Raw genomic sequence first — 22,927 nt, forward strand, 5'->3', positions numbered from 1 at the left:
TTCAACATCTCAAGTACGAAATCTCTGAGCAAAACGTCTATTCCCGCGCACTAGGATAACTTTTGCCAAAGTTCCTTCAATTGGGTCCAGCAACTCAATAGGATAAATACGCCGCAGGACAGCGCACACAAGTTGCATAATGAAATCAATTACATTTCTCAAGTCCTCAGTTTTTCTCAGACTCAAGACGTTAAATCTAGCGCGTGGAGCGCGGGACTCACTCAAGGTAATAATACTCTTTCAAGCTGGAAAATTTATAATTCTCAGTTAGAATTTTTGAGTTTTTGTCTGAGGGCAGACAACTAAGTTGGGGGAGGTTGTGGTGAGATCAATCAACCATCAACAGCGCCAAATTAGTATAGTTTTATATAATAAAGTACAATACAAACTGCATATTAAATATCTTTAGTACAAATACTTTACATTAAATCTTTTCTCTCAGATTTCACGTCTTTTTATCACCCAGAAAACATGTGATAGTCCACTCAGCAGGAATCAATCACACCACAAATTAGCACAGTAAAACATCAGTTTCACACAAAGATTCATACTCATACTAGGCCCACAGCTACTTCTGGCTGTTTTTGTTTTCACACATATTTCCCCTCAATGATTTGCATTTTAACATGTTGGTAAATCTCATCTTAGACATGATTATCTTTCCCAAAGTAGTCATTTTATTTCACATTACATTAATTCCTTTTCACACTATATTAATTTCTTTTTCACACTCTGATATTTTATTTCACACTACATACATTATTGTACATCACAAAAACCACTCTCAGAAAAGTTTTCATCTATAAAAGGAGGCCTTCCTTGCCCCTTCCTGTTTCCTTTTTCCCCATGCTTGCACCAAATAGTAATATTAAGATATTACTTCCGCATTCATCACTTTATTATAGTTAGATCATCATAGTTAAGAATTAGATCATAAATTTAGAAATTGATAATTATAACTTTCCCTTGATAACAAACCCAATCACACCATTTATAACATCTCTTTATGCGCACAAAACCTGGTTCTTAGGTTCTGAAAAAGCTAGAAAATAGAATAATTCAGTAGATTGTGCCACACTAAAATTCTCCAGAGCTTTTTTTAGCAAGGCATACCTTCAAGCACCTTTAGCCTAAACTTTCCTAGTTTTTGCTATATTCCCTTCCAAGCTCATATCACTCCTTGTGTAGAAGTTCCACAAGTGGTGTCCCAACACTTTGGGAAAGATAATCATGTCTAAGATGAGACTAGAGGCCAAGGCTGCTTTGCCGCTGCAGGGGCCAAGGCACTCAACCTCTGCTAGATTAAAATTGGGACACCCAAGCAAACCCCAATGTACCAGGTTTTCCAACCACCAATCTAAAATTGCAATACTTCCCTTTGTGTAGTTTGAAAAACTCCAAAGCACTAAGATGTATTTCTTTATCAGACTTGTACTACAACTTTTATTTAGAGATCTTGACACTGTTGAGACTAGTGCGTAAAAGACAAATGTAATTGAAAAGAGTTTTACCTAAGAGCAGGAACAAGGACCGCTCTCTACTGAGAAATAAGGAATAGTTGAGAGTTTTGTCTTTAAGGGACAAGAGCAAGTTTGATGCAACACTCGATTCAATGCGTCACTCAATCTTATATAGAGCAGAACATTATTCTTTCATAAGTTCTTGGTCTACGCCATTCTCTTCTTGGGGATTAGATCTCCTTACGTGATTTGGTCTGTTGACCTAGGATTTCCTTCACGTAGCCTCTGCAAAACAACATTGTCTGTTTTACAGAACAATGTTGCATCAGTCCCTGTCTTTTGTTATTGCTCAATGAGGCTAAGAACGCGATGCTCACCAATGGTTTCTCCGTCTCTTTGAGCGGTATTGGTTTGATCGGTCTGATTGTTCTTGACAGTTTTGCCTAAAGAATGATAGCACGTTAGTGTCTATCTGAACATCTCTTGAGTTATCTACGGTCGCTTACCTTCGGCACTAACATTGATTCTCTCTTTGAGTGATCGTGGGCCAGGATTTTCCTTGAGCCTAATTTGTCCGCTCACGTTTGCCAAAACTATAACAATCAAAAGATGATTTTAGTTTTACAGCTCCCGCGGCTTCTGATTTGGACTGCAGAAGTGGTTTGCGTTTGCTTACCATTTTCCGCAGCTGATTTGGTTCGCGGCACCTTTCTCAATTTATGAGAATGGCCCCGTTCCCCTGAGCTGGAATTCTCACAGCCTTCCATGCTTCGAGTCTCACGATTCGAAGCAGTTTCTGAGACTTGGATTACAGCCAGTTTTGCAAGAGATTTCTTGATGGTCACCCTTCCTGTCGGCTTGGTCAGGAAGTCGGCTGAATTCTTGGTTGTTTTCACGTAGAGCACTCTGATGAGTCCAATGGCAATCAGCTCTCAAACAAAATGTAGGCAAATCGACATGTGTTTCGTCCTAAATCTGTTTTGCAACGTTTCGCTCTTTGCAAGATCTAGGGCTCCCCTGTTGTCAATGTAGACATTGATGTGCTTGAGTTGCGGCATCACTAGGGTTTCATCGGCTAGGTTCGCAATCCAAGCAAGGTCCCGACCAAGATCTGAAAACGCTTTGTACTTGGCTTCTGTTGTCGACAGCGACACGGTGGTTTGTTTGGTGGATTTCCAGTTTATGAGGTGATTTCCTACTTGTACCACGTAGCCTGTTGTGGACCTTCTGGTGTCGGGACAGTTTCCCCAATCTGAGTCAACGAACGCCTGTACTGCCTTGCCACTGCCCCTCGCGTACGTTAGCCCTATTTCCTTGGTTCCCTTCAGGTAACGAAAAACTTGCACCGCAGCGTGATAATGTTTTATTCCAGGGGATTCCAAGTATTGAGATAACGTGCTGACCGTGTACGCTATGTCCGGTCTGGTCAGGATACTGAGATAGTTGAGAGATCCAACAAGCGCTCAATAGTTTACAGCCAGCTCTTGGAAGGCCTTGAGTTCCGCCTGGGTCGCCTTTTTTAGGTATTCGCGAGGATTTAGCGGACAGGATGCCGGATGCAGATTCTCCAGATCAAACTCTTGCAATTTCCTGTCGGTATACTGCGTCTGATTGATTTGCAACCCACCGTTGAATCTGTTGATATTCATTCCTAGAAGAAACTCAGCGTTCCCCATGTATTTAATTTCAAATTCACGTTCCATTTCTTCTTTGAACACTTCAGGCTTGTCGCTGATGATCACGAGATTGTCCACATGCGCAAATATCCAACTCGCGGGTTTGCCTCCCGCTGCCATGCGCCAGAACACGCACGGGTCCGACAGAGCCGCCTTGAAGCCGAGACTGATGAGATAGGACGAGAGTCGCTTATACCATACCAGCGGCGCCTGCTTCAATCCGTAGATGGCCTTTTTCAGCTCTAGAACCGAGTTTTGCGGGCATTCTAGACCGGGTGGAGGTAGCAGTGTCACTTTGTCGTTGAGAGGACAAGTGAGGAACGCACTTTGCACGTCAAGCTGATGGATTTGCAGATTGTTGTTGACCGCAAATGAGAGCAAGAAGCAAAGAGAGGCCGGTTTACCGGTTGGAGCATATTTTGCCTCAAAGTTTAAGCCATGAACCTGCTTAAACCCTTGCGCGCATATCCGTGCCTTGAATTCCACCACCTGATTCTCTGAGCCCAGCTTTTTCCGATACGCCCATGTTGCCGGGATAGGATTGTCACTCGCCACTCTGACCCGAACTTCCCACACTTGATGCTTCTTCATGTTATTGATTTCTTTGAGCTCTGCTTCTTTCCAGCTGAGACTCTCAGAGCACTCCATGGCCTGTTTATGCGTCTTTGGTTCAATTGAAACCGTTACAGTATAGGCTTGGCGGCGTTCTCGTTTGCCTTCAACGATGTTTTGCTGATCAATCACCCCAATTATTGCTCTAGACGGTTGGCGAGCTTCAGTTTGATCCGGGTCTTCTATTCCAGTGATGACGCCCGGACTTCCGCTCCAAGAACGCAGTGTATCTAGAATTTCATCAATGCCTCGAATATCTTCTGGGTCATCGTCCTCCAAGGACGCAGCAGGTGCTTCATCACTGATTTCATCTTCTTCCTGAAACGGGAGATCAACTTCTGAATTGAAGACCGGTAGCCTCTGGTCCAACAAACGATTGACACTCTTCTTCAAGGCAGCGCACTCAGGAAACGTGTGCTCATCGAAGTGTGCGTGCTTGACTGTGAGTATTTGCTTATCCTCCATTCGACAGATTTTGTATGACAAGTAGTCGTTCTTGTACCCTATCAAGACGCCCTCCCAGGATATCGGTCCAAATTTTTCCGTCCTATGCTGTTTTGGCTTAACAATCCATGCGCGGCACCCAAACGGCCGGAAAAAATTCATATTTGGCGGGGTTTTGAACAGGAGTTCAATCGGTGATTTCTTGCTCTTCAAGAGCGACGGTAGACTGTTGGTTGTTGCTGTTGCTGTCTTGACCGCCTCCGCCCACCACTCCGGCGCCAGGTTTGATTGCATGAGCATGCATCTTGTCATGTCGATAATGGTTTGGTTGGCCCGCTCAGCTAGCCCGTTATTTTGTGGCGTGTACGGCGGAGAAACATTATGTTGTATACCTGCCTCCCGTAGCAGCTCACCCAGTAAGTTGTTACAGAATTCGCCCCCGCCGTCAGTAATTAGCTTCTTCATCGAATGGCTGGTTTGCTTTTCAAACAGTGTTCTGAAGTTTTGTACGGCTTCGGCTGCTTGACTCTTTTCCTTCAAGATCACAGTGTGTATATAACCAGTGTACTGGTCCACTAGAGTCAAGAAATACCTTGCGCCGCCATTCGTGGACGGAGAGATAGGACCAACCAAATCGCCATGAACGGTTTCCAGAGGCGCAGATGCCGGCTTGAAGTGGCTTTTGCACGGAAGCTTGACGATTTTTCCTAGCATACAAGCATCGCCGGCCTTGAGCTTTGTTCTGTCCAGATGTTCCGGCAATGCGGTGGCTATTCGAGAGGCACATGCATGTCCCAGCCTATTGTGCCATTTTACGAATTCAGATGTCTTCAACAATGCAGCTGAGAACAGACCAACAGGAAGATTGATTGGGTCCAGGAATCCTTTGATTTCAAGTAGATCATTGCTGGTATCAACACCGAAAGCTTGTCCGTCATCAATCTTCACAGCAAACCCGTCCAGTCCATCCACCCCTTGTTGAACCAGGGCTTTTGTCTTCATAAGTTGTACGAAAGAAACCAGGTTTTGAGTTAAATTAGGTACGTAGAGCGCATCTTTGAGCGTAAGAGATCCTCTGTTCGCCAGAAGCAAAGTGGCGTCTCCCCTCGCCGTCGCAATCAGTTCGCCAGATCCGCTTCCGGTAACTATATCGATCTGCACCTTTGTGGTCTCTTTAAAGTAGCCCAGCAACGTCAGCATATGATTGCTAGCGCCGGAGTCGAGAATCGTGGTTTGCGATTTTGGTCCCTGAGTACCAGACAAGTAACTGAACAAGGGACGAATGTTCTCGCTTTCCTGTCCTTCGGGTGACTTTTGCGTCGTGGTGTGATAGGAAGAGCCCTTCTTTCTGTCCTTATCACGCCTTTCCTTCTGCTTCTCCAGATGTTGCTGGTACTTTTCAGGATGCAGGGTCCAGCAATTCTCCTCGGTGTGATTGGATTCAGGATTGTGTTTCTTCCCAGGACACGTGATTGGTACGTAGGGACGCTTTCTCTTTGAGGCACTGCCAGCTTCTGTTACGAGGGCTGTTGTTGAGTTGTTTGAGGAGGGTGCTTCAGTGGCCTTTCTTTTGTTGGTTTGTTCAAACCTTCCTACTTCTCGCAGTCGATTAATGACATATTTCGGCTTCCTGAGTGAGTTTAAATCACCAAATAAGCTTTGCATCAGAAATGGCCTTTTCTTGGTGATTCGACTGATTATGCTACAGCAGATAACGAAGTCGGGAACGACCATGCCGAGCAAGTCAAATTTAGCCAAGCATTCCTCTATCCCATTGATGTATGTAGCCATGTCATTGTTGAACTGGGTATCTTCCCATCGGGCCCAAACCTTGTAGCTCGCCAAAATGGAGTCGGAGGCGTACACTGACTTAAACATATTCCAGAGTTCGTAAGGATTGTTGGAGTTGTTCTTCTTTACGATTGTATTGAAGACTCCGTCCGTCAGATTAGCGCACAATAGATTTGCTGCTTTCTGAGATTTTGACTTTGTTCTTTTGTTCACGTCGGGCAGAGGTGGGTTGTCGATGAAATGTTCCAGATTGAATTCCGACAGCGCCATCCTTATCTTTTTCTCCCAGATTTCGAAGTTCTCGCCCGAGAAAGTAGGCACTTTCATCGTTGGCTTTCCTCCGAGATAAAGATTAACAATCGAGACTCGGGTACCTGTTGGCACCCGGGTACCTGCTTGTTTTTTTTCCAAAATCAACACCTCACACCGCACCTGGCACCGCTTGGAGGGTACCGGCGGTACTTTTTGCAGGTACCCCAGGTACCCCCCTCAGCGGCGAGCCTCGGCAAGGGAGGTCCACCCGGTGAGCTGGAGAGGAGTCCCCTCGCCAAGCTGGATACATGTGTATCCAGCTCGCCGATTGGTGGCCGCTGCGCTGCGCTGAAAGTAGCGGCCCCCCCGCTGCGCTACCAATTTTTGGGTCTGGCAAGAAGCGGGGTCCCGCTACTTTCAGCGGTAGCGCAGCGGAACCATCGCTGCGCTACCGCTTTTTGAGCTGGCCGCATAGCGCTCCCCCGCTGCCAGCCAAAAAAGCAGAGCGCAGCTGTTTTGGTGGGCGCTGCGCGGCACTGAACGGAGCAGTCCCGCCCGCTGCGCTACCGCTTTCTGGGTTGGGGAAAAAGCGGGGCCCCGCTATTTGGAGCGGTAGCGCAGCGGGACTGGCGCTGCGCTACCGCTTTTTGGGCTGACCGCGCAGCGTTTCAGCCTTGTTGCTGGGAGACCTCCCCGCCGAACTAGATTTACCAGGTCTCAACCCTTGATCCCCCGGGGGGTGGGAGGTACTTGTGGGCGGTACCCGGGTACCGCACCGCTTTCCAGCCAAAACCAAGCACCTAGTACCGCACCCGGCACCTCTGCGCGGGTGCATGGCGGGTGTGAGAGGTACCTGCAAAGCGGTGCAGGGTACCCCCCAACAGGTACCAAATGTTCATCTCTACTCCGAGAGAAATGGATTCACCTGAGTCGCTGTCAGAGTTGGCCATCTTTTCGTCCTGCTCCTAGTGTTGGTGTTCTGAGGTTGCGTTTGTAGTCTTGAGACTGTAAATCTGAAAAACTCCAAACCACTAAGATGTATTTCTTTATCAGACTTGTACTACAACTTTTATTTAGAGATCTTGACACTGTTGAGACTAGTGCGTAAAAGACAAATGTAATTGAAAAGAGTTTTACCTAAGAGCAGGAACGAGGACCGCTCTCTACTGAGAAATAAGGAATAGTTGAGAGTTTTGTCTTTAAGGGACAAGAGCAAGTTCGATGCAACACTCGATTCGATGCGTCACTCAATCTTATATAGAGCAGAACATTATTCTTTCATAAGTTCTTGGTCTACGCCATTCTCTTCTTGGGGATTAGATCTCCTTACGTGATTTGGTCTGTTGACCTAGGATTTCCTTCACGTAGCCTCTGCAAAACGACTTAGGAGTGATGCAACGCTGTCTGTTTTACAGAACAATGTTGCATCAGTCACTGTCTTTTGTTATTGCTCAATGAGGCTAAGAACACAATACTCACCAATGGTTTCTCCGTCTCTTTGAGCGGTATCGGTTTGATTGGTCTGATTGTTCTCGACAGTTTTGCCTAAAGAACGATAGCACTTTAGTGTCTATCTGAACATCTCTTGAGTTATCTACGGTTGCTTACCTTCGGCGCTAACTGTGATTCTCTCTTTGAGTGATTGTGGGCCAGGATTTTCCTTGAGCCTAATCTGTCCGCTCACGTTCGCCAAAACTATAACAATCAAAAGATGATTTTAGTTTTACAGCTCCCGCGGCTTCTGATTTGGACTGCGGAAGTTGTTCGCGTTTGCTTACCATTTTCCGCAGCTGATTTGGTTCGCGGCACCTTTCTCAATTTATGAGAATGGCCCCGTTCCCCTGAGCTGGAATTCTCACATAGTTGTGATATGAAATTCATCAACTGCACCTGTGATCCACTTTAAAATCCAACATTGACATTGGTGTGGAGCAGTTTTTCACATTAAATGTTCAATTTCAATAGATAAACTGTGGCACATCATGAATATGATACAACATCAGTGATCTCTCCAGAGGGAGGCATGAGGAGCAGGCTGAGGAAAAAAATAATTTAGCCAGAAACTTAAAAGTAGGAATAATCAGGCCATAAATGGCCAACAACATCAGCCTGACAAATTTCCTTCTCTCTATGTTAATCTCCCTATTCCTGCATGTGACACAGGGAATAATGAAAAATAATGCAGACATTGAAGGCAGTAGAAGATGCTGATCTTCTAGCGACAGTAGGCAAGCAGTTTGACAGGCAAAGGCAATGAGGATGAGGAGCGTGAGGAGGCACAAGTGGGAAAGGTTTGGATTTACATGGCCAGTTGGGCAAGGAGGGCACCTGCAAGATCAGGCCGCCCACCGGCATCTGGAACAGGATCCGGTTGTACAGTTGCAAGGGGCATATTCCTGTACAGATTAAACCCCCGGGGGTCCCCGGTTTGGAATTTTGGGATCTGGGAGGGGAAAACAACAGGAGATTCAGCCTAATTTGGCAGGATCTGACACTGATTTTCTGAATGAACAACCTCTTGGATGGTCTTGAGTCTCAAAGAGAAGCAGTCGGCGAGGGCCGCGTGTGTATCAAAATTGTGTGAAGGGTGCTGAGAGGTGAAGAGGGCCGTTGGACTCTGTAGCTATGGGCTGATGAGTGCTGGAACAGGCTTGGACCCCATGGCTATGGGTTTATGAGATACATAGTCATGGAGTTACAGGTTATAAACCCATAATTATGGGTTTATGGCATGTACTTAGCATTGGGTTTGTAATGTAGGGGACAAAAAAAAAATTGGCTGGTCAGAAAACTTAGCCCGGATAGAAGTTAGAACTAGAATCTACAGCCTCCAAAAGGCCCAAAACTATCATTTACATGTTATATCAAGCCCATATGCATGGGCTTAATTTGGCCCGCGTCTCAGATCTGATTTTGCGGGCAAGGCCGTACAGTAATATGCCCCTTGCAACTGTATCCAGCGGGAACCCGTGCTTTTTCCGACAAATTGGATGTGCGCGTAGCCGCTTTGCAGCACCATTGAAGATGAACCACATGTGCGTACAGATGGAAGCAATGAGGCGTTTGTTAAGAGTGCGCCGTTGGAAGAGAGTGTGTGGATTTTTTTTGTTGATTAGCTTGTCTAAGGAAAGCAGTTTGTGACTTGAATCTGTCTTGTTGTTCAACAGTCACTTTAGCAAGATAAGAGTTGGGGACAAGTGGTGTAGAGGGTGAAGGGAAGTTATGCGGTACAGATCAAGGAGCAAGTTGACAAAATGGAGCTGCAATAAGACAATGGCGTCCAGCCCATCAAGGACCTTGATATCAGGCATCAGGTTGGCACAACCAATGTCCTTCATGTTGAATTCAGCCTTGATTTCATCTTTGAAGGGGTTGAGATCAGAGAATAGCACGGTAGTATTTGACGCGTTTTTTGGGCCCCTCGAATACTGATTCGTTGAATATCCAAGTATTCGGAGATATTCGACGGAAAAACTTCCTAAATACATTAAAAACACCAAAAAATTACATTTTTTGTGTTTTTGACTTATTTTGGCCCATTTCTGGGCCATATAATTTTGAGGGGGTCATCCTTCAAACATATATTGGTGCCAAAGGCGCTTATAATATTGCCAGAGGCATATCTCATAATGGCGGACGCACTATTCAGAGTGCCGGACGCACTTTTGATAGTGCCAGACGCACTTTTGATAGTGCCAGACGCACTTTTCATAGTGGCGGACGCAATTTTGATAGTGGTGGACTCACTATTCAGAGTTCTGGACACACTTTTGATAGTGCCAGATGCACTTTTGATAGTGCCAGACGCACTTCTGATAGTGCTGGACGCACTCTTCATAGTGCCAGACGCACTTTTGATAGTGCTGGACGCACTCTTCATAGTGGCGGACGCACTTTTCATAGTGGCAGACAACACTGGGTCGCTACGCTATTTCAGCGCTACGCGTTAGCGTAGCGGCAAAAAGCGCCCATCTATCTTGCATAGCGTTAGCGCGCTGTTAGCGCCGCTACGCTGCGCTAATTTTCAGCGGCGCTAACAGCGCGCCAATTCTTTGTTAGCGTTAGCGCGCCGCTACAGTCGCTACGCTACGCTGCGCTGCGCTACAGCGCTTTTAGCGGAAAAAAAGCCCTTTTTTCCCGCTAAAGGCGCTGTAGCGCAGCGTAGCGCGCGCTCTTTTGCGCCCTACATGTTTAGCGTTAGCGCAATTGCGCGCATCTGCGCTAACGCTACGCTATCAGCTAAAATAGCTGCGCACCGCGTGCGCGTAGCGTTAGCGCATATGCGTGCAATTGCGCTAACACTACGCTAAAAAATAGCGCATTTGCGCTGCGCTACGCTACGCTAACCGCTATGGTTAGCGTAGCGACCCAGTGTTGTGGCAGACACACTGTTGATAGTGGCGGACTCACTGCCGGATGCACTTTTGATAGTGTCGGACGCACTCTTCATAGTGGCGGATGCACTTTTCACAGTGACGGTCGCAATTTTGATGGTGACGGACTCACTATTCAGAGTGCTGACACACTTTGGATAGTGGCGGACTCACTATTCATAGTGGCAGACACACTTTTCAAAGTGGTGGACGCACTTTTCAAAGTGGTGGACGCACTTTTCAAAGTGGCGGACGCACTTTTCAACGTGGCAGACGCACTTTGCATAGTGGCAGACGCACCTATTGTAGTGGCGGACGCACTTTTCAAAGTGCCAGAGGCAGATTTTTTTTGTGTTGCATCAAAGGGGCTGGTATAGGGCCTGTGCAAACTCATCTGGGGCCTTTGGGTCCCAGGGAAGCTTGCATTGGCCCTCTACGCGCCCCTTTGAGCCATTATTCAAATTTTTTCGAATATTCAAGCTTAAATTTGCCCAGGCATTATTCGACTTGAATCAAATTTGAATACAAACACTTGAATCAATTTGATTCGATGTGCTATGCCCTGGTTGAGATCCTTCATAAAAACAGCCAAGTCTTTCACATGAAATACCAATACAGGATTGTCATTTTCACCAGTGTTTATTGTGCAGATGACAGTGTTGTGGGAAGCTTGCTTGATGTTGCACTGAAGGAAAAATTGCCGTGTTTGGAGATAAAAAAGCTGTTGCTTTCACAGAGACGTACCTTTTTACTTATCTCCATAATCTTGTGCTCTGGCCCGCCCGCTGCCGGCGTTGTGCTCCTGTGAGTAGTTGATTGTAGCATTTCCTGATTCCAAACAAAAAGATTGTCAGTTCTGGAAGCGGCTCAGCTGAAGACGTGAGAATTTGAGACAGGCAGGCAGAAACCTGGGCTTAACGGGGAGATTCATTGTGGTAATACTGTACTGGCTCCCTCGAACAATGCTTAGCTTGGATTGGAAGATGAATCAGCTTGACAGTCCTTTACGGTCTAACATACACGAGCACAATCATGTTGCACAGTAGTCATTGTGAGAGGGTGGCGGAATTTGAGACCAGCTTTTGGAGAGGCCACACGCAGGCTGAGAATGTGCAAAAATAAATCCTGACCTATGTGCAACACTAAAGCAATAACTACGTATCAGAGCGCTTCTCCTCTCCTCAAAATAGGAGCAGCAAAAGTTGGCAATGATCTGATCATCAAATTTCTGTTCTGCAAATGTGGTATCGGGTGGAATTATTGGATTTATTAGCAAGTGGGGTCTAGGAAAGAGAACAGGGGGAGGGGAAAAAACTTGCCCAATCATGATACAATATGTCAGCCAATGCAAAGATGTAGTCCCGCAACCGTTTGACGATCTTGGATTTGAGGGCGTGAGGAGGAGCCGTTATGGAGCTCCGCTCGGTGCTAGGCCGGCGGCAGCGCTGGGAGGGGAAAGATGTGCCTGGTGGCTGCCCTCACGGATCGGTCCAGAAGAGTCGTGTGGATGCGAAGCGATAGCTGGGGGGGGGGAAGTGGTTTTGATTTTGTTTCGCCGGGGTTTGGATCCTTGGCGGTGGTTGGGTTTTGTTGATAGGATTCTGGATGGGTGATTGGGACTTCTTTTGGATGTCGGACTCGGATTCTTGACTCTTGACTCGAGATGGCGGATCAGAATGCCATGCTGCTCCCCTCCTCCAAGTTCTGCGAACTTGGACTCGGGGAGGCAACATGTCACATACATTTCATCATCTCCTTGCGCGCCGTGCGCGCGCACACAACACAACACAAAAAAAAACAAATCAAACAAAAGAAACTAGGAAACAGGATCAAAAACAAAACAGAACAAAAGAACTCAGCAGGATGAAAATAAAGTAGAAAGAAGAGAAAACCACAGCCTAAGAGATGAGAAGGAAATGACACAACACAGAGAGGAGGAGCAGAGAAGCAGGTCAGAAACAAAGACATGGAATAAACCCACAGTACAAGCTGTGTTAGGACCAAGAAGAAAAAAAAAAGGGAGGAAATAGGTAGAGAAGTGGGAAATAGGGGAAAGGGAAAGGAGTCATGAACTGAGAGTCTTGAGTCTTGAGAGGATTGATCTTGAGAGGAGCGCCGGTGGAATTTGAGAACTGAAAAATAATTTGACTACCGGGTTGACCACCACACCGTCAAGCTTGGGGCGAGGAGCTTGGAGAAGAACTTTGGCTTGGATTTGGAAATCACCATGTCGGCTGTGGAGGCCGCTTCGGCGACTGAAACAGTCTTGAGGGTCTTGGCGTGGCCAAGCTCAATTTGGATACCATTCCTTCATGTATCAAGAGATCATTTGGATTTTTCTTAGTGATCTTTGCGGCCACAAGTGCTACTGTCTGGTGATGGGTCAAAGAAAATCCAGCAGTTTCAGGTAGCAAGAAAAATTCCAACATGGCTGGGGATACCAATTGTGAGGGGATCAAATAAATGTGAATGGTTGCGAGGGCTGTGGGTTGGGTGGGTACAGGTGAGCCTGGGGAATTGAGTATATAGGCTTGAAATTCTTGATGGCTGGCGCGGTTTCCGTGGAATCTGTTACAGTTACTGGGCCGCGGTGTGGGGTGTTTGTGTGAGGGGAACGAGCGTTCTGGCCGTAGGTTGAGATTTGAGTTGATTTGTCGTGAGCAGAGACCTTAATTAGAGGCAGGTATAGCTGGGTGGTGCAGTTGAATCCACAGGCAATTGGACATGCTGAACTTCCAGCTATCCTTTGTCCTCAACCCCTCCGCTGTTGCACTTGCGCAGTCTGAGGGGCAATATTTGATGGCCCCCCTTTGCATAATGCCTTTACTGCGCGCGCTGAGGGTCATCTACCCACCTTTTTTTAACCCTGCTAGACAGGAATGGAAGGTGGGAGCGGGCTGAGTGTAGTTTTTTTTCTTTCTTTTGTCTGAGTGTCTTGTATACCCAAGTGTTTTTTTGTTTTTTTTTGATTTTAGCTTTTGTAGAGGGGAAACCCTTGGTATTTGTTTTTGTGATTTTGTAAATTGCTAGGGAGAACCCTTGATCTTTCATTCTATATTTCACTGACTTTAATATACTTGGATGAGAAAATTTCCACATTTTTCATTTTTTTATTTTTACTTTTTTTATATATTTCATAATCATTCTTAGGAACTTATTTTCCCTGTAGCCAATCTCATGACTTAAAGGCTGTGGCCTGAGCTTCTGCATTCAAACATGTGGTGCCAAAAACATTAGATGACCCACTGTACATAAAATCATTTACAGGATGTTCCTTGCCAGGGGGTAGAGATGGCCTCTTGCACCCGGGTACCCACCGCGGGTGCGGGTACCCACCTGAAATTTCGCAAAATCTCAACACCCGCACCCGCACCCGGCACCCACCGGCTTGTGCTCGGCGGGTATACCGGGTACCTGCTGGCGGGTGCCGGGTGCAGGGGCGGGTACCCGCTCTGATATACTCACTGCCGGTGAGAAATCCCTCCCGGTCAGCAATACATACACTCGCTGACCGAGAGGGATTACCACAGTCAGCAAGCTCATCGCGATGGCAGGGAGGGAGTCCTCCCAGCCATCAAGCCATCAATTATATTGATGACTGGGAGGGAGTCCTCCCAGCCATCGAGCCATTGATTATATCAATGACTGGGAGGGAGTCCTCCCAGCCATCAATTATATTGATGACCGGGAGGGAGGACTTCCTCCCGGTCATCGCAGCGAGTATATTGATGACCAGGAGGAAGTCCTCCCAGCCATCGATATAATCAATGGCTGGGAGGACTTCCTCCCGGTCATTGATATAATTGATTATATTGATGACTGGGAGGAAGTCCTCCCAGCCATTGATTATATCGATGACCGGGAGGAAGTCCTCCCAGCCATTGATTATATCGATGACCGGGAGGAAGTCCTCCCAGCCATCGATTATATTGATGACCGGGAGGAAGTCCTCCCAGCCATTGATTATATTGATGACCGGGAGGAAGTCCTCCCAGCCATTGATTATATCGATGGCTGGGAGGACTTCCTCCTGGTCATCAATATACTTGCTGACCCCGGGATTCCTCCCGGAGTCCGGGGGTATAGTACCTCCTTGACCGGAGGGATCCCTCCAGTCAAAGAGGTGCACAAGCTTTTCGATCGGAGGGACTCCTCCGGTCAAGGAGTCCCTCCGGTTGTGGAGGTGTACACACCTCTGGGTGGAGGGATCGCTCCGCTTGAGGAGGTGTACACACCTCTGGGCGGAGGGATCGCTCCGCTTGAGGTGGTATGTACACCTCCCACCTCTTCAAGTGGAGAGATCCCTCCGATCCATCTGGCCCACCAAGATGGGCGGGTACCCGGATGGGTACCCGTTTTTTTCCTCCCCAAAAACTGAACACCCGCACCCGCACCCAGCACCCGCCGGCGGGTGCTGAGCGGGTGTTCCGGGTACCTGCTGGCGGGTGCCGGGTACCCGCAAATGGGTACCCAAGTGCCATCTCTACCAGGGGGGCATCAATGGATGTTCAGGAGGAGTTTGAAGTGGTGGGAAATAAGTCAAGAATCTTGTGATTCCAATGGTGCCAAAGGCACAGCAAAAATTAGAAGGCTTTGTGGAGGTATTGGGGAAGATAGGGGAGTGTGACACATGCCCTGCCATTTATTTGGCTTGATTCTGTAGGACAGACATGTCACCAGGCCTAGAGACAAGTGCCTCCTTCGGAGGTTGCTACGCTCCCCCAAGGAGGGACTTATGTTCATCTCAAAGCAGCCTGACTTAATGTGACTGGGGATCCCACAATCAGCAGTTCAAACTGCGGAGATGAAACACTTCAAGTTGCGAGCCTATCAAATCCTCTGGGTGAGGCGAGCACCGCAGGGTATCACAGCTGGGCCGCCGCATCCTACGGTATTGTGGTGATAGCGGACTGCTGTTAAACAAGATACACAACAAGGGTTCAGATTAAACACACCAAGCACCTTCTTTTTCTTGTCCTTGTCTAAGAATAGATTGAAATCCGCCGACATCTGACCCGCAACTGAAGAGGCCTTGTGTGGAGGTGTGAAGAAGTTGGTTTACTAATGTATTCGAAGACCCATTGAGCAAGATTTTTCCAACAGGACTGCTAAGACGACCATTGCTCAGCAATGTGCTCAATAAGATGAGAGACATGATGGATAGGTTCAATGCATCATAGGAAGGATTATGTAGAGCGGCAAGGAAATTACATGAGGTGAGTACATTGACCTAGATTGTAGAAGTGGTGAGCATTAAGTTGAGCTCATGTGAACAGCTTATTAGTCGAGGTACTTGCATCCTGTGTTTTTTTTTTTTTTTTTTGCCAGGAAAGAAGAAAAAAAGGAAGAGAGTCAGTGTATTGCTAGGCTTGTTTTGGATGGAGAGCGGGTGCAAAGGAGACAGAAGACTGACGAGGTTGCGCTTCAAGACCTTAGCTACGGCCAGTTCCAAGTCCTCTTGAGTCACGTGTTGTCGACGCTCACGTAAGGCATACATCCCTACGAAAAGAAAAGAAAAGAAGAGCACGTTATTATCCGAGGCCTGATGAGAGAACCCTCCTAGACAACTTGCCTGCTTCGGTACAGATGCCTTTCACTTCAGCTCCACTACAGTTGCCCATTTTTTCTGCCAAGGCTCTCAAATTGATCCCACGGGTCAAGGACATCTTGAGAGGGAAGAAGGCGTTTTTTTTTTTTTTCAGTGGGATGATGTATTACTATCAGACGGGCGACTAGGAGGGTAGGAAGCCAACCTTTCGGGAGTGAATTCGGAGGATCGAGACTCTTGCTTCGGGGCCGGGAGGGGGGAACTCGATCTTGCGGTCGACTCGGCCTGGTCTGAGGAGGGCGGAGTCGAGGATATCGATACGGTTGGTGGCCATGATGACCTTGATGTTTTTGGTGGGTTCGAAGCCGTCGAGCTGGTTGAGGAGTTCGAGCATGGTACGCTGGACCTCCGAGTCGCCGCCGCCGCTGCCGCTCTCGCCCCGGGAACTGCCGATCGAGTCGATCTCGTCCATGAAGATGATCGAGGGCGCATGTTCCCGGGCCATCACGAACAGCTCCCTGACCATTCGGGAGCCCTCGCCGATGTACTTCTGGACGAGCTCGCTCCCACTGACCCGGATGAACCGGCAGTCGGTGTGGTGTGCGACCGCACGAGCCAGCAGCGTCTTGCCCGTGCCCGGAGGCCCGTAGAGCAGCACCCCTTTCGGCTGGGCGATTCCCAGCGCATCGAATAGTTCGGGATGCTTGACGGGCAGCTCGATGACCTCCTTGATCTCCTTGATCTGCTTGTCAAGCCCTCCGACCATCTCGTACGTCGAGTCAGGCACCTTCTCGACCATCATCAGCGAGACCAGGGGATCGACCTTGGATGGCAGGATCGAGTGGAGCTGATAGGAATCCGAGCGCAGGGCGACCCGCAGTGCAGGCGTGAGCTGGGACAGCTGAATCGATGGTGCAAAATCAACAACTACGGACAGCATACAGACAGTCAGTTTAGTTGCCTGTGTGTGGGGAACTATTGAGGGCGTGACCGACCATATTTTCCCTCGGGTTGGACCTTGACCAAGACCTTCTTCTTTCCCATCACCTTGACGACCTCGCCGACGTAGCTGCCGGGTTCTTGCAACAGCTGGAGCTCCTCCCTGAGCAGCCGGACGCGGGCATTGAGCGAGTTACGCTGGGCCTCGAGTCGTCTGAGGTTCTGCGTCTTCCTGTTCACCGCCAGCTGGAGATACTCGGTCTTGGTCTGGTAGTACGATCCTATGCCGCCCTGGCTGCTCGCCTGGCTGCTCGATGGGGGCTGTGCGACGAGTGAAGGCATGGCTGGTTCTCTGTGGTGGTGGGGTGTGGGCAGTGGCTGGTCTTTTCCGATTGCAGATGGGCGCGGCAGAGATGACGAAGCACTCCCCGGGGGTATCCTACCCACTACCCGGCTGCCGGGGGGTGTGGACATCCAACGGTCATGAGGCAGAAGAGGGCAGAAGTCAAGAGGGAAGAGGCAGGCCCAAGATGTCCAACACCACCTTCTCGCTCTGGATCATCAACAAGGCCGGCGGATTGATCTAGCAAGTCAGATTCCTCACCTGCCTCCCTGCGCCCCGCTCGCCACTGACCACCTCTCCTCCCCCTCCAGCCAGAAGACGTACGCCGAGGGCCTGCTTCCCCAGCTCAGCTCGAACGACTATCTCGTCCTCGCCGGAACCTTCCACGGGATCCATGCGATCACCTCCAAGCTCTCGCCCGTCCATCCTTCCGGGGGAGGTGTCGAGACCGTCGAAGCCGAGACATTCAAGATGAGCTGCTTCCAGACTCTCACCGGTACACACCATTCCTCACTCATTCACACAGGGTGTCGTATTGCCCACTGACTGGCACTCTTCTGTTTTTTGGTCCGCAAAGGTACCAAGTTCGTCCTCTTCACTTCTCCCTCCCACCCATCCCCTTCAAGGCTACTGTCCAGGATCTATGGCGTCTATGCCGATCTGCTCAAAGACCCATTCTACACAGTCGAAAATCCGATCAGAAATGAGACATTTGATAAACGTTGTCATTCGATCTGTACCAATATTTAGTCTGATGATCTCAAATATTCCAGCCGCCTCTGCCTCCTCACATTGTAAATATGAATTAACACATAAATTAACAGCCTCCCGTGAGCCCTTTTCTCTTTGGAAAACTGTACGAAAACTGGTTGACCAGGAAAGTTAAGAGCAAATGAGCAATGCATTGTGAGTAAAATACTCAATCAAGCCAGCCAATCTCCGGGAGTCCAATAGACTCACTACAACCGCCCAAGTACACACTGGCGGTTACGTTCTCGAGGGCATCGTTCCAGAAATGAACTGATGGATTGAGAGTCGATAACGCGATTTAGAGAAAGCGTTGTCATGCAAAGCGTGAGGGATGACAGAGTAGGCGACCCGGGGATCGAGATCTGGGGATTTGGAAAGACGGGCGGAACGGGTGAGGTCGTAGAGGTCGCGGGTGAGAGAAGGCGGAACGAGCTCGTCGAGTTGGCTCTGGATGAAGAGGATCGGTAAGCGGGTGTCGATGGCCTGGAGGGCCTCGGCGGAGTGCCATCGGTCGAGAGCGAGCGGGCCGAGGTAATGGTAGGGCAGCCACTTGGAGGGATAGAGTACCTTGACCATCTGTGGCACCGAAGGCAGCGGATTCTCGAGGATCAGCCCGGCCACCCGGGCCCGAGCCGTCCGGCCGCCGGCCCCGGTGGCCTCCAGCTTGGCCAGCAGCTGTGCTGCCGCCGCTCCGCCGAGCGAGTGCCCATGCACCCACACCGGCACCTCCTCGTCCAGCCCGACCCGCGCACGCAACCCCTCCAGCACCCGCAAATAATCACGAACCATGCCCGTCTGGCTCTGTCGGTACCCCGGAGGGGTCAGCGCCGTCAACGGGAACGGTAGCGGGCCCCCAGACGTCCAGTATCCTCGTGGCGATAACGCAAATAGACCGAGCCTCGGCGAATCGGCCCGCGATGGCGGGAGTAGCAGCTCGCGAAAGACGGGGAGCCGCGCCAGCGTGTTTCCCGCGTTGCCTTGTCGACGCCCGGGTCAGCAAAGCCGATCTCCGAGTGTGGGATAATAGAGATGCTGACCTTGGAGATAGAATATCAGGCCGTCCGGCGCGTCCGAGCCGAGCGAGGAAGGCGTGAGCAAGAGGCCGTCCAGACGCGGACTTCCGGACACGGGTGGGAAGGAGAGGGTGCGGACGGCGAGGCCTTGGAGGAGCGGGTCGGCGGGGTCGAGCTCTTGGGTGCGCGAGCCGGGCGGGAAGTAGGGCATGTAGATCAGGCGGCGTTGGAAGAGGACGAGCATGAGGCACTATCGGGCCGCTTCACCAACAACAGTATCACCAAAATTGCGATGAGCAGCGGGAGCAGAGGTCGCTAGCTCCGGGGTCGGAAACCGGCGCACCTTCCATGTCCATAGCGCTATCGGAAGCCCAACCAGCAGCTGGCAGACCAGAGCCCACGGCACCCCGTGATCAGGCGCAGACGAACAGGCCTCCAGACCGGCCTCGTCCGCCATCCGAGCCACCGACCACACCGACCACGCACGCCAGCACACTCGGGGCGCCCTAGAACGTCCCTTGAAGAAGTGTCTTGTGGACTCGAGCCGACTCCGCGGGTGGACAGGCAGCCGAAACATCGTCCGTACCAGTCCGCGATTCATCGGTTGCGCTCTCCGCTTCGATAGTCTGGCCTCGTTTGTGTCCCAATTTCCCAAGCGAAACTCGGCGAGGTGGTTGGGATTGGGGTTGTTGCTCGAGAGCCTCGGGCTTCGGCCACCTCGCTGCCCCAGGATACATCTCAAACCCCACAACCCATTACTCTTCATCAAGCACCTTGCACAAGTACATAAATAGGTACACGTTGGTGGACTATTTAAGGTGTTCAATATATGGTATTCAAAATTGCATAAGATTTTTTTACATAAAATCATAAACTGCAATTTTGGCTGGGAGATGTCACTTTAAGTTTTATGCACGCTGACATCTCCCAGCCAAAATTGGTTTTATGATTTTATTGTGTTTTGAAAAAAGCTTGGACAATTTTACACAACTAGTTCTACAGTGGAAAGTTTAAAAGCTACACTTTTGGGGTCTGGGAGGCACTAGTAGTTGGATATGAGCAGAATCTGTAAGTGAACCCCATTTTTGGAATACATCAAGTGAATTTGGTGTTTTTGTGATGGAGGGGGGGATTGCTCAACTGTCCAAGAATTATTCAAAACACAATATGTAAATAGTGACATATGCAATTTTGAATATCATATTTAGGTGTTCAAAGTTGACTTGCATAAAATCATAACACCATAAAATCATAAAATTCTCACCAGGGGAGATATGTTCCCACTCTCCAGAGAGTGCCAGAGCTGAATTTTATGTGAGTTTTGGTTGGATGTCAGTCAGATGTACATTAGGAAATGATTCTGAATTTGTGTCAGAAACAAATCACAAGCTTTTGGTAATTTTGTTGAAAGTGATTCAGGAGTCAATGCAATGTTTTCTAAAAACTTCTCATGATTTAAGGGGAACTCAATTTCAAAATTTCAATGAAATCAGATTTTGTTAAATGCAAACTCATCAATAAATCATGTTGAATTTATGTTGAAATGTAGCAAAACAGGCTAATAATTTCCAAATTCACTTTTTCTGTACAAAATATATTTCCCCAATTTGCTAATATTTTCCCTCAGGCTCAAACATACCAGCAAAAAAACATAGAAACAAGCTTTATTTCTTTTGCAGAGCTTTTGATATGAAATGCAGAAAATTCTGCATCCCAATATTATCAAGTAGAATATATCAATGCAGGCTTGAGCCAATTGATTGATAGGTAGCCGGCAAGAGGTGTTGGGTACTGGAGCTGGCCACTTTCCACCCGCATACCTGCGCGGGTGCAGCTACCCGCCACCTCTTTTGGATGAAGTTCTGAATCCCAATAACCGCACCTGCACCTGCACCTGTTGGGGGGTACCTGGTGGCCTAGGAAGGTACCCGCGCAGATACCCGCGGGTACCCGCATCTTGTCATTCACCTTGAAAACCGGAAGGAATCCCTTCTGGTTGATGTGGCTTTATAATCTCTTTGACCAGAAGGGTTTCTTCTGGTCAGAGAGTAAATAAAAGCCTCTTCGCGCAGAAGGTATTCCTTCTGGTTGGGAACGATGAATGTCATCAACGACCAGGAAGGCTTCCTTCTTGTGGCCAAGGGTTTTTAACCCCTGCAAACAAGAGGGTATCCTTCTGGTTTCCAAGGTTGTACAGCCCGGAGGACCCAAAGGAATCCTTTCTGGTCGCAGAGGTGATACAACCTCGGCGAAAAGAAGGAATCCACTCTGGTCGTAGAGGTGATACCGCCTTGGCGACCAGAAGAAACTCTTCAGGTTTCAGAGTCTACACAGCCTCTGAAACCACAAGGATTCTCTTCTGGTCGCCGAGGTTGGCTGGAGTTGGACAAGGTTGACAACCCAAAGGAATCCGGGGGCAGGTGTGGGCGGGTGTGGGTCCAAACTTCAAATACCCGGTATCCGTTAGATTTTACCCGGAATCCCAGAATCCGGACCCGCACCTGCTTGTCACCCAAATGTACGCGCGTACATGGTAATATCAGCATAGAGTTGGAAAACGGGTACCCGCTGGAGCTGGGCAAAACAAAGTTAAGAACCAATTGCGGGTACCTGCTATCTGCTGGCGGGTAACCCTGCTGGCCGGCAGGTAAATGCCAGCGGATGGGCAATGATTGAACCGGTAGATTCAATCAATAAGCCGTTCTTTATTGTCCGGCGTGAATTCATCCTTGTCCCAGAGATGGTACAGTATCAATGGCCAAGAGAATTAATTCCTCCCGATGGTCAAGACTTTATTGTCTCAGTGACTGAGAGGCATCCTCTAAGTCACAAAAAATGTACAGTCTCAACAGCTGAGATGAATTCTCTCAGCCATCAAAACCTCAACTTCTCAACGGCTGGAGGGATTTCTTTGGTTCATCAAGACGGCAAAGCCCCAATGGCTGAGAGGAATACTCTCATTCATTGAGACTATGCAGCAAAATCTGGGAGGATTCATTCCAGAGATCAACATGCACATTCTTGACAAGCAGAGGTATTCCTCTTGGCCTTCAAGAATGCACAGTCTTGATGGCTGAGAGGATGCATCTCAGTCATGCAGACAATACAGTCTTGACCTCTGGGAGGAATCCTCTTTGCCATCAAGACTGTACCTTCTTGAGGGCCGGGAGTGTTCCTTCTGGAAATTAAGGCTGCAAATTCTTGAGTACCGGAGGAACTGCACCCCGTCATTGATACTGCACAATCTTGAGGACAGAAGATATTCCTAAGTCATCCAGAAAATTAAGTTTTGACACTTGGGAGGAATACCCCCACCCATTTAAATATACTTACTGCACCATTTCAAGCTTCATATTTATTCCTCTCAGCCTTTGAGACTGTACCATCTGAATGAATGAGAGCCAGAGCTCAGATGAATGCTGTGGTGGTGTACATAGCACACAAGGACATCTCAATCCTCCAGCGTACAGTTGCCTTGAGCCTACATGTCTGTAGACTATGTTAGACAGATGGAAGGGACGGACAAAAACATTTAATCCCCATCCTGGATGCCTGATATGGTCAACCAGGGGTTCTGCACTGCACACTCCTCAAATGAAGGCACACACAGGCCTTCACACCTCAAACCAATGGATGCAAACCATGAATTACTCAAATAAGGAATACATGGAGTGCACACAACAAAATGAGGTGTGCATGCTGGTGTGTGGGGCGCACAACTTATTT

General features: G+C 48.6%; 3 protein-coding genes across 3 annotated transcripts; 1 reads left to right on the top strand and 2 right to left on the bottom strand.

Annotated features, from left to right (window-relative positions):
* Positions 1 to 15,872: 15,872 nt before the first annotated feature.
* PtA15_8A710 (uncharacterized protein) lies at positions 15,873 to 17,437 on the bottom strand (the record flags this gene model as incomplete). Its single annotated transcript, XM_053172168.1, has 5 exons — positions 15,873 to 15,908; positions 16,022 to 16,107; positions 16,181 to 16,274; positions 16,362 to 17,083; positions 17,152 to 17,437. The coding sequence occupies 5 exons, from the start codon at positions 17,435 to 17,437 to the stop codon at positions 15,873 to 15,875; spliced, it is 1,224 nt and encodes a 407-aa protein (XP_053023358.1).
* A 188-nt stretch (positions 17,438 to 17,625) lies between these two features.
* PtA15_8A711 (uncharacterized protein) lies at positions 17,626 to 18,188 on the top strand (the record flags this gene model as incomplete). The annotated part of the gene is made up of 3 exons (XM_053172169.1): positions 17,626 to 17,681; positions 17,750 to 17,934; positions 18,016 to 18,188. The coding sequence occupies 3 exons, from the start codon at positions 17,626 to 17,628 to the stop codon at positions 18,186 to 18,188; spliced, it is 414 nt and encodes a 137-aa protein (XP_053023359.1).
* Positions 18,189 to 18,425: 237 nt separating this feature from the next.
* PtA15_8A712 (uncharacterized protein) lies at positions 18,426 to 19,967 on the bottom strand (the record flags this gene model as incomplete). Its single annotated transcript, XM_053172170.1, has 4 exons — positions 18,426 to 18,863; positions 18,975 to 19,165; positions 19,226 to 19,451; positions 19,545 to 19,967. The coding sequence occupies 4 exons, from the start codon at positions 19,965 to 19,967 to the stop codon at positions 18,426 to 18,428; spliced, it is 1,278 nt and encodes a 425-aa protein (XP_053023360.1).
* Positions 19,968 to 22,927: the final 2,960 nt, after the last annotated feature.

Source organism: Puccinia triticina, chromosome 8A (assembly GCF_026914185.1).
Source record: "Puccinia triticina chromosome 8A, complete sequence".
Classification (NCBI taxonomy): domain Eukaryota; kingdom Fungi; phylum Basidiomycota; class Pucciniomycetes; order Pucciniales; family Pucciniaceae; genus Puccinia; species Puccinia triticina.